Source organism: Coregonus lavaretus (genome assembly GCF_964263955.1).
Source record: "Coregonus lavaretus genome assembly, contig: HAP1_SCAFFOLD_777, whole genome shotgun sequence".
Lineage (NCBI taxonomy): Eukaryota > Metazoa > Chordata > Actinopteri > Salmoniformes > Salmonidae > Coregonus > Coregonus lavaretus.
This window is the reverse complement of record NW_028161507.1, coordinates 212,293-223,671: the sequence shown is the minus strand read 5'-3', so window position 1 is coordinate 223,671 and position 11,379 is coordinate 212,293. Positions and strand designations below refer to the sequence as shown.

General features: G+C 39.5%; 1 protein-coding gene across 1 annotated transcript; it reads left to right on the top strand.

The window, feature by feature from the left end:
• The first annotated feature begins 689 nt into the window (after positions 1-689).
• LOC311120614 (NLR family CARD domain-containing protein 3-like) lies at positions 690-11,374 on the top strand. The gene is made up of 6 exons (XM_084195199.1): positions 690-984; positions 1,385-3,173; positions 3,446-3,605; positions 9,761-9,930; positions 10,157-10,203; positions 10,780-11,374. The coding sequence occupies exons 1-6, from the start codon at positions 705-707 to the stop codon at positions 11,304-11,306; spliced, it is 2,973 nt and encodes a 990-aa protein (XP_084051325.1). The 5' UTR covers positions 690-704; the 3' UTR covers positions 11,307-11,374.
• Positions 11,375-11,379: the final 5 nt, after the last annotated feature.

Below are 11,379 nucleotides of genomic sequence, written 5' to 3'. Positions count from 1 at the left end.
AAAGGTTGTAAGCTACTTTACCAACCTTTATGAAAATGGATATGTAGCGTTTTGGAATTAAATTGTTCTTATGTTTCCCCGTCTGAGCTCAGAGTAGATGAGAGATGTAATGTTTGTCTCTGTTGTGTTGAAGCCCAATCAAGCATGAGAGACCAGCCTCCCCTGTACCCAGCTGTGTGTCCATGAAGAGTGACCGGTCTATGGCTCAACCTATAACGTTTAGAGAGGGAGACTTTTCTACTGAACAAAGGTAAGAAGAACTCATGGGTCATGGTCAGTGAGTTAAACAACACTGTCTCTAGTCATTTCTCCTCTCCCATTTTCCTATTTATTTTAGTTGTTTTCATAATCCATAGGCTAAACCTTTTTTCCATTTTCATAGTCCTGAAACAATATTAAACTAACACAACATTCCCTGTGTGTGTGTGTGTGTGTGTGTGTGTGTGTGTGTGTGTGTGTGTGTGTGTGTGTGTGTGTATGTGTGTGTGTGTGTGTGTGTACTCCCTGGATGAGGAGATGTAATCTTATGTTTTGTCCACAGAAACCAACAGGAGAGATCAGAATCAGAGATTCTCAGTGGTCAGTCTTCCCAGAGTCATCAAACAGACCTGCCCTCCATATTCAGTGTATGTGGTCCTGTTATGTACATTTGTTTTTGTTTACCTCAAGTAAAGTTGATCTGTCAATCATTCATTCATGTGTTAATGAGAAAGCATTTCTTCTCTTGCTTAACTTATTTACTTTATTTATTTCAGTTGCTTGAAGAGAATATTATGACATTTGTGAAGAACGAGCTGAAGATGTTCAAGAGGATTCTTAGTCCAGAACTCCCAGAAGGCTTTGAGAGTCAGAAGCAGGATAAGGAAGTGGTGGACGCTGAAGATGAGAAGCAGGAGAGCAGTGCCAGAGAGGGGGCTCTGAAGATCACACTGCACGTCCTGAGAAAAATGAACCAGAAGGAGCTTGCTGACACACTGGAGAAAAGTAAGAGCTGTCTGCCTCATGTTGAATGCTGTTTTATAACATTTAAAAGCTGTAGCTAAAGTACAGCTAAAGTAGCTGTGTTTCGCAATGATATTATAGCAGCCTTAACATAACACCTAGTGACCTCATCAAGTAGCAGAAGAATGTGTTGTGTTGATTCATTGAGAGAGAGAGAGAGAGAGAGAGAGAGAGAGAGAGAGAGAGAGAGAGAGAGAGAGAGAGAGAGAATAATATAATCAGTCACACCAGTCTGTAATGCATTATGAAAACATTTACAGATTTATACAGACAGTTAAGAGAATAAATTATTTTTTATTTAAAATGTTATAACAGTCCTACAATACTGTAGGCATTAAAACAGACATAATATTAATATCCTCTGTGTTAATTCTTCATTCAGATGAGCTTGCTCTGATTTGCCAACGTGGACTCAAATCTAATCTAAAGAAGAAGTTTCAATGTGTATTTGAGGGGATCGCTAAACAAGGAAACCCAACACTTCTCAATAAGATCTACACAGAGCTCTACATCACAGAGGGTGGAACAGGAGAGGTCAATAATGAACATGAGTTGAGACAGATTGAGACAACAACCAGGAAACAAGCAAGACCAGAGACTGCAGTCAAATGTAACAACATCTTCAAACCCTTAACTGGACAAGACAAACTTATCAGAACTGTGCTGACAAAGGGAGTCGCTGGCATTGGAAAAACAGTCTCTGTGCAGAAGTTCATTCTGGACTGGGCTGAAGGAAAAGCAAATCAGGATGTCCAATTTGTATTTTCATTCCCTTTTCGGGAGCTGAATTTGATGAAAGCTGAAAAACACACTTTCGTTGAACTTCTCAATCACTTCTCAATCGAAACCAGAGAATCAAGAATCTCCAACTACGACAAGTACAAAGTTCTGTTCATCTTTGATGGTCTGGATGAGTGCCGACTGCCCCTAGACTTCCAGACGAACAAGATCTGTTGTGACGTCACAGAGTCAACCTCAGTGGATGTTCTGCTGACAAATCTCATCAAGGGAAATCTGCTTCCCTCTGCTCTCCTCTGGATAACTACCCGACCTGCAGCAGCCAATAAGATCCCTTCAGGGTGTGTTGACCAGGTGGCAGAGGTACGAGGGTTCAATGACCCACAGAAGGAGGAGTACTTCAGGAAGAGATTCAGTGATCAGGACCTGGCCAACAGAATCATCTCACACATAAAGACATCAAGGAGCCTCCACATCATGTGCCACATTCCAGTCTTCTGTTGGATTTCTGCAATCGTCCTTGAACACATGCTGAAACATAAGAGAGAAGAGATGCCCAAGACTCTGACTGAGATGTTCATACACCTTGTGGTGTTTCATACCAAACAGAAGAATGAAAAGTATCTTGGGAAAGAAGAGACAGGTCCACACTGGAATAAAGAGAGCATTCTGTCACTGGGAAAACTGGCTTTTCAACAGCTTGTGAATGGCAATCTGATTTTCTATGAAAAAGACCTGAAAGAGGCTGGCATTGATGTCAATGAAGCCTCAGTGTACTCAGGATTGTGCACACAGCTCTTTAAAGAGGAATGTGGGCTGTACCAGGAAAAGGTGTACTGCTTCGTGCATCTGAGCATTCAGGAGTTTCTGGCTGCTGTATATGTGTTCCTCTCATTCATCAACAACAATGAGAATCTAATGGCAAAACCTCAATCAACCAGGAACTTTTTTGCACTGTTCAGAGACAAGCCTGAAGTTACTTTCTACAAGAGTGCTGTGGATAAAGCCTTACAAAGTGAGACGGGAAACCTGGACCTTTTCCTCCGCTTCCTTCTGGGCCTCTCACTGGAGTCCAATCAGAAGTACTTACGAGGTCTACTGACAAAGACAAGAAGCAGCTCACAGAGCCATGAAGAAACAGTCAAGTACATCAAGGAGAAAATCAGGGAGAATCCCTCTCCAGAGAGGTGCATCAATCTGTTCCACTGTCTGAATGAACTGAATGACCATTCTCTAGTGGAGGAGATCCAAAGCTACCTGAGCTCAGGAAGTCTCTCAGAAGAAGAACTGTCACCTGCACAGTGGTCAGCTCTGGTCTTTGTGTTGCTGACTTCAGAAAAGGAGCTGGATGTGTTTGACCTGAAGAAATACTCCAGATCAGAGGAAGGTCTTCTGAGGCTGCTGCCAGTGGTCAAAGCCTCCAGAGCTGCTCTGTGAGTAAATAAATGTATATTTAAGTACTAATCATCAGTTTAGAGAAAAATATATATTATAGTATGTATATAATACTATATTGAAAAACATATTGAATCACTGCATTGATGTTCACATTAGTATAACAATATGACCATACAATTCTAGGAGACAGAAGATGAATCTATATGTTGTTTAAGAGAATAAACCAAATGCATCTGCCATTGTCCTTCTACACTACTGGTGTTAAATTAACAGTGTGTTTGTGAAATCATGATGATCTCTCTGTCAGGCTGTCAGGCTGTGGAGTCACAGAGGAAGGCTGTGCTTCTCTGGTCTCAGCTCTGAAGTCAAACCCCTCACACCTGAGAGAGCTGGATCTGAATAACAATGACCTGAAGGATTCAGGAGTGAAGCTGCTCTCTGCTGGACTGGGGAATCCCCACTGTAAACTGGAGACTCTGAGGTCAGTATTCCTGTATCACTCAATGAACACACACACACTGAACACACACACACACACAGGACACACATACTATGCACACACACACTGGACACACACACATACACACACTGGACACACACACTAGACACACAACCTGGACACACACTCATTGGACAACACACACACACACACTGGACACACACACACTGGACACACACACACACACACACACACAAGGATTAATTGAGTAGTGTTTAGAAACATGTTATCTACTGTTAATAATGATACATTCATTCATTTATATACAGTACCAGTCAATAGTTTGGACACACCTACTCATTCAAGGTTTTTTCTTTATTTAAAAAATTTTTTACATTGTAGAATAATAGTGAAGACCTCAAAACTATGAAATAACACATATGGAATCATGTAGTAACCAAAAAAGTGTTAAACAAATCAAAATATATGTTATATTTGAAAATCTTCAAATAGCCACCCTTTGCCTTGATGACAGCTTTGCACACTCTTGGCATTTTCTCAACCAGCTTCACCTGGAATGCTTTTCCAACAGTCTTGAAGGAGTTCCCACATATGCTGAGCACTTGTTGGCTGCTTTTCCTTCACTCTGCGATCCAACTCATCCCAAACCATCTCAATTGGGTTGAGTTTGGGTGATTGTTGAGGCCAGGTCATCTGATGCAGCACTCAATCACTCTCCTTCTTGGTCAAATAGAGGTGTGTTGAGTCATTGTCCTGTTAAAAAACAAATGATAGTCCCACTAAGCTTAAACCAGATGGGATGGCGTGACGCTGCAGAATTCTGTGGTAGCCATGCTGGTTAAGTGTGGTTAAATTCTAAATAAATCACAGACAGTGTCACCAGCAAAGCACCCCCACACCATAACACCTCCTCCTCCATGCTTTACGGTGGAAACTACACATGTGGAGATCATCCGTTCACCCACACCGCTTCTCACAAAGAGACAGCGGTTGGAACCAACAATCTCAAATTTGGACTCTAGACCAAAGGACAAATGTCCACCTGTGTAATGTCCATTGCTCGTGATTCTTGGCTCAAGCAGGTCTCTTCTTCTTATTGGTGTCCTTTAGTAGTGATTTCTTTACAGCAATTCGACCATGAAGGCCTGATTCACACAGTCCCCTCTGAACAGTTGATGTTGAGATGTGTCTGTGACTTGAACTCTGTGAAGCATTTATTTGGGCTGTAATTTCTGAGGCTGGTAACTCTAATGAACGTATCCTCTGCAGCAGAGGTAACTCTGGGTCTTCCATTCCTGTGGCAGTCCTAATGAGAGCCAGTTTCATCATAGCGCTTGATGGTTTTTGTGACTGCACTTGTTCTTAAAGTTCTTAAAATGTTCCTTATTGACTGACCTTCATGTCTTAAAGCAATGATGTCTTAAAGCAATGATGGACTGTCGTTTCTCTTTGCTTATTTGAGCTGTTCTTGCCATAATATGGACTTGGTCTTTTACCAAATAGGGTTATCTTCTGTATACCAACCCTACCTTGTCACAACACAACTGATTGGCTCAAATGCATTAACAAGGAAAGAAATTCCACAAATTAACTTTTAAGGAGGCACACCTGTTAATTGAAATGCATTCCAGGTGACTACCTCATGAAGCTGGTTGAGAGAATGCCAAGAGTGTGCAAAGCTGTCATCAAGGCAAAGGGTGGCTATTTGAAGAATCTCAAATATAACATATATTTTAATTTGTTTAACACTTCTTTGGTTACTACATGATTCCATATGTGTTATTTCATAGTTATAATGTCTTCACTATTATTCTACAATGTTTTTTTTTACTAATTTGAAAGAGTAGGTGTGTTCAAACTTTTGACTGATAGTGTATATATACATATATGAATAGATATGGCAGGTTTCAGGACTCTGATGTATCTGAAAATGTTTTTAAAATATATTTTCACCACCAAAGAATAGCAGTGTGGTTTTAATATGATTTGACTCTTGCAGGCTGTCAGGCTGTCTAGTCACAGAGGAAGGCTGTGCTTCTCTGATCTCAGCTCTGAAGTCAAACCCCTCACACCTGAGAGAGCTGGATCTGAGTAACAATAACCTGAAGGATTCAGGAGTGAAGCTGCTCTCTGCTGGACTGGAGAATCCCCACTGTAAACTGGAGACTCTGAGGTCAGTATTCCTGTAGTTGGTCAACAAGTGATAACTGTTCACCAGATCCACATGTGTTTACCAGGCACACATAGTCCACACCATATGTGTTTGGACAGTGAAGCTTACAGTTTTACATTTGGTGCTATGCTCCAGCATCTTGGATTTGAGATAAAATGTTTCATATTAGGCAACAGTATGTAATGTCACCTTTTATTTGATGTTAATGGTGAGAGGTTAGCATGTTTTGTTGTATCCTCTGTAACTCTCTCACTCATTATTAAAATTACTCCAGTCATCATTCACCATTCAGTTACTATCGGGCAAAACAACCCAAAACAAACTGCAAATACAACCAATGAGTTTACAACCAAATACTCAACTTTTGACTACTTTAATACACTATAAGTGAAATGGTCAGAATACTTATGACTTCTTCAAAAGTGGGTGACTAGATACATAAAGTGCTTTCATTTCTAAACGGTGAAACAGATATGTATTCAAATATCCTCAAATAAAAGGTGACATTATATACTGTCACCTTATATGAAACATTTGATCTCAAATCCAAAATGCTGGAGTATAGAGCCACATTTAAAATGTTAGCTTCACTGTCAAAATAGATATGGTGTGGACTGTATACTCAATACAATCTAAATCTGATACCTCACTGTCTGTCTTTTGACTGATACTGCTTTTTAAACTGCTCTGGTCAGTCTACTCAAATATTTGTACTATACATGTTTCTCTCTACAATCAATATATGATCATTTCTAATAATGAAACATTCATTAATTTATTAATAGATATGGCAGGTTTCAGGACACTGATATATCTGAATATGTTGAAAAAATATACTGCCACTATTTTCACCACCAAAGAATAGCAGTGTGGTTTTAATATGATTTGACTCTTTGCAGGCTGTCAGGCTGTCTAGTCACAGAGGAAGGCTGTGCTTCTCTGGTCTCAGCTCTGAAGTCAAACCCCTCACACCTGAGAGAGCTGGATCTGAGTAACAATGACCTGAAGGATTCAGGAGTGAAGCTGCTCTCTGCTGGACTGGGGAATCCCCACTGTAAACTGGAGACTCTGAGGTCAGTATTCCTGTAGTTGGTCAACAAGTGATAACTGTTCACCAGATCCACATGTGTTTACCAGGCACACATAGTACACACCATATGTGTTTGGACAGTGAAGCTTATAGTTTTACATTTGGTGCTATGCTCCAGCAATTTGGATTTGAGATATAATGTTTCATATGAGGCGACAGTATATAATGTCACCTTTTATTTGAGGATATTTTCATACATATCTGTGTTACTGTTTAGAAATGATAGCACTTTATGTATCTAGTACTCCCATTTGTATATGTCGTAATTATTTGGACATATTCACTTATATTGTTTTAAAGTAGTCATAAGTTTAGTATTTGGTCCCATATTCCTTACCCACAGTGATTACATCAAGCTTGTGATTCTACAAACTTGTTGAAAGCATTTGCAGTTTGTCTTGGTTGTGTTTTGGATGATGTTTTTCCCAATAGAAACTGAATGGTGAATAATGTCCTGTCATTTTGGAGTCACTTCACTTGTATTGTCAGTAAGAATAGAAGATGTTTCTGAACACTTCTATATTCATGTGGATGCTACCATGATTATGAATAATCATGAATGAATCGTGAATGATGATGAATGAGAAAGTTACAGAGGAACAAGGATCATACCCCCTCTGTTATTGGTAATGGTGAGAGGTTAGCATGTTTTGTTGTAGCCTCTGTAACTCTCTCACTCATTATTATTCATGATTCATTCATTATTTTTCTTAATCATGGCATCATCAGGATTAATTTAGTAATGTTTAGAAACATGTTATCTACTCACTTAGACAGAAAATTACTCCAGTCATCATCCACCATTCAGTTACTATTGGGCAAAACATAACCCAAAACACAACCAAAACAAACTGCAAATGCAACCAATGAGTTTGGGACCAAATACTCAACTTTTGACTACTTTAATACACTATAAGTGAATTAGTTAGAATACTTATGACTTCTTCAAATGGGGGGACTAGATACATAAAGTGCTTTCATTTCTAAACGGTGAAACAGATATGTATGAAAATACCCTCAAATAAAAGGTGACATTATATACTGTCACCTAATATGAAACATTTGATCTGAAATCCAAAATGCTGGAGTATAGAGCCACATTTAAAATGTCAGTTTCACTGTCAAACTAGATATGGTGTGGACTGTATACTCAATACAATCTAAATCTGATACCTCACTGTCTGTCTTTTGCCTGATACTGCTTTTTAAACTGCTCTGGTCAGTCTACTCAAATATTTGTACTTTATATTTTTCTCTCTTTAAGCAATACTTTGATAATTTGTCATTTCTAATAATGATACATTCATTTATGAATAGATATGACAGGTTTCAGGACACTGATATATCTGAATATGTAGAAAAAATATACTGCCACTATTTTCACCACCAAAGAATAGCAGTGTGGTTTTAATATGATTTGACTCTTTGCAGGCTGTCAGGCTGTCTAGTCACAGAGGAAGGCTGTGCTTCTCTGGTCTCAGCTCTGAAGTCAAACCCCTCACACCTGAGAGAGCTGGATCTGAGTAACAATGACCTGAAGGATTCAGGAGTGAAGCTGCTTTCTGCTGTCCTGGGGAATCCCCACTGTAAACTGGAGACTCTGAGGTCAGTATTCCTGTAGTTGGTCAACAAGTGATAACTGTTCACCAGATCCACATGTGTTTACCAGGCACACATAGTCCACACCATATGTGTTTGGACAGTGAAACTTACAGTTTTACATTTGGTGCTATGCTCCAGCAATTTGGATTTGAGATATAATGTTTCATATTAGGTGACTGTATATAATGTCACCTTTTATTTGAGGGTATTTTCATACATATCTGTGTTACTGTTTAGAAATGAAATCACTTTATGTGTCTAGTGCTCCCATTTGAAAAAGTCGTAATAATTTGGACAAATTCATTTAGTCATAAGTTTAGTATTTTGTCCCATATTCCTTACCTGCAGTGATTACATCAAGCTTGTGATTCTACAAACTTGTTGAATGCATTTGCAGTTAGAAATAGAAACTGAATGGTGAATAATGTCCTGTCATTTTGGAGTCACTTCACTTGTATTGTCAGTAAGAATAGAAGATGTCTCTGAACACTTCTACATTCATGTGGATGCTACCATGATTATAAATAATTGTGAATGAATCGTGAATGATGATGAATGAGAAAGTTACAGAGGAACAAGGATCATACCCCCTCTGTTATTGGTAATGGTGAGAGGTTAGCATGTTTTGTTGTAGCCTCTGTAACTCTCTCACTCATTATTATTCATGATTCATTCATGATCTTTCTCAATCATGGCAGTCACAGGCTTGATTTAGTCATTGCATTCAAAGAATATGGGACCAAATACTAAACTTTTGACTACTTTAATACACTATAAGTGAATTGGTCAGAATACTTATGACTTCTTCAAATAGGGGGACTAGATACATAAAGGGTTTTAATTTTCTAAATGGTGAAACAGATATGTATTAAAATACCCTCAAATAAAAGGTGACATTATATACTGTCACCTCATATGAAACATTTGATCTCAAATCCAAAATGCTGGAGTATAGAGCCACATTTAAAATGTTAGCTTCACTGTCAAAATAGATATGGTGTGGACTGTATACTCAATACAATCTAAATCTGATACCTCACTGTCTGTCTTTTGACTGATACTGCTTTTTAAACTGCTCTGGTCAGTCTACTCAAATATTTGTCATATGCATTTTTCTATCTACAAGCAATACTTTGATAATTTGTCATTTCTAATAATGATACATTCGTTTATGAATAGATATGGCAGGTTTCAGGACACTGATATATCTGAATATGTTGAAAAAATATACTGCCACTATTTTCACCACCAAAGAATAGCAGTGTGGTTTTAATATGATTTGACTCTTTGCAGGCTGTCAGGCTGTCTAGTCACAGAGGAAGGCTGTGCTTCTCTGGTCTCAGCTCTGAAGTCAAACCCCTCACACCTGAGAGAGCTGGACCTGAGCTACAATCACCCAGGAGACTCAGGAGTCAGACTGCTCTCTGCTGGACTGGAGGATCCAGACTGCAGACTGGAGAAACTCAAGTATGTAGAGGGTTTATGACAATGTTCATATCAGACATGTTGGAGTTATCAGGCTAGTTAAGACAAACATTCTGACCACCACTTGGACTAAGTTATATAAAGACTGTGTGTGTGTTTGTGTGTATGTCCAGTGTGTGTGTGTGTGTGTGTGTGTGTGTGTGTGTGTGTGTGTGTGAGTTCAGGTGTATCCCTCAATGACTGTCTGTTCTTCTGCTTACCGCTACAGTGTGGAACATGGTGGAGAGAACACAATGAAACCTGGACTTAGAAAATGTGAGTGTTGACTGCTGGGAAGAATATGACTAAGAATAAGTCTTAATTCAAGTGAAGTCAAAGTCAAAGACCACCATCATTACTTACTTGGTCATATTAAATATTAGCTGTAGTTCTACAGAAGCACAAATCAGGGACACCACAGTTTACAAAGAGTTGCTTTGACAATGTGTGTGTCTGTGTATGTGTGTGTGGCGTGTTCGTGTTACTTTAGAAATGTGTGTGTGTGTTCATGCATGAAGATGTGTGTGTGTCCAATGTGTGTTCAGGATGTGTTTCCAGTGTGTGTGTGTGTTCAGGATGTGTGTGTGTTCATGCATGCATACAGGTGTGAGTGTGTGTTCAATGTGTTTGTGTGTGTACAGGATGTGTGTGTGTGTGTGTAATTAATGGGAATAAGTGTGTTTTATATTACCATACAGTATAACATATGATCATTCGACAAGTCTCAAGTTACCTTAACTTCTCCTTTTGATACCTAGAAACATCTACATTAAATGAATTAGTGAAAAGTGAGTTAACATTCTAATGTGAATGATGATGATTTCTAATATTGTGTCTGGTTTCATCCATCAGATGTCTGTGATCTCACACTGGACCCAAACACAGTAAACAGACTCCTCTCTCTGTCTGAGGAGAACAGAAAGGTGACATGTAGGAGAGAGGAGCAGCCGTATCCTGATCACCCAGAGAGATTTGAGGACTGGGAACAGGTGCTGTGTAGAGAGGGTCTGACTGGGCGCTGTTACTGGGAGGTAGAGTGGAGTGGGAGAGGGGCTGTTATAGGAGTGACATATAAAGGAATCAGCAGGAGAGGAGAGGGTGATGACTGTGGGATTGGATGGAATGACAAGTCCTGGAGTCTGTACTGCTCTGACAACAGTTACTCTGCCTGGCACAATAATAAGTTCACTACCATAGACGTCCCCTCCTCCAGCACCCACAGAGTAGGAGTGTATCTGGACTGGCCAGCCGGCACTCTGTCCTTCTACAGAGTCTCCTCTGACACACTGACCCTCCTGAACACATTCCACTCCACATTCACTGAGCCCCTCTATCCAGGGTTTAGTGTTTGGTATGATGGGGACTCAGTGTCCCTGTAAATAATAACCATGTTAATGTTTAATAACCCTATGTTAAATACATACTGGACACACACACACTGGACACTGTACA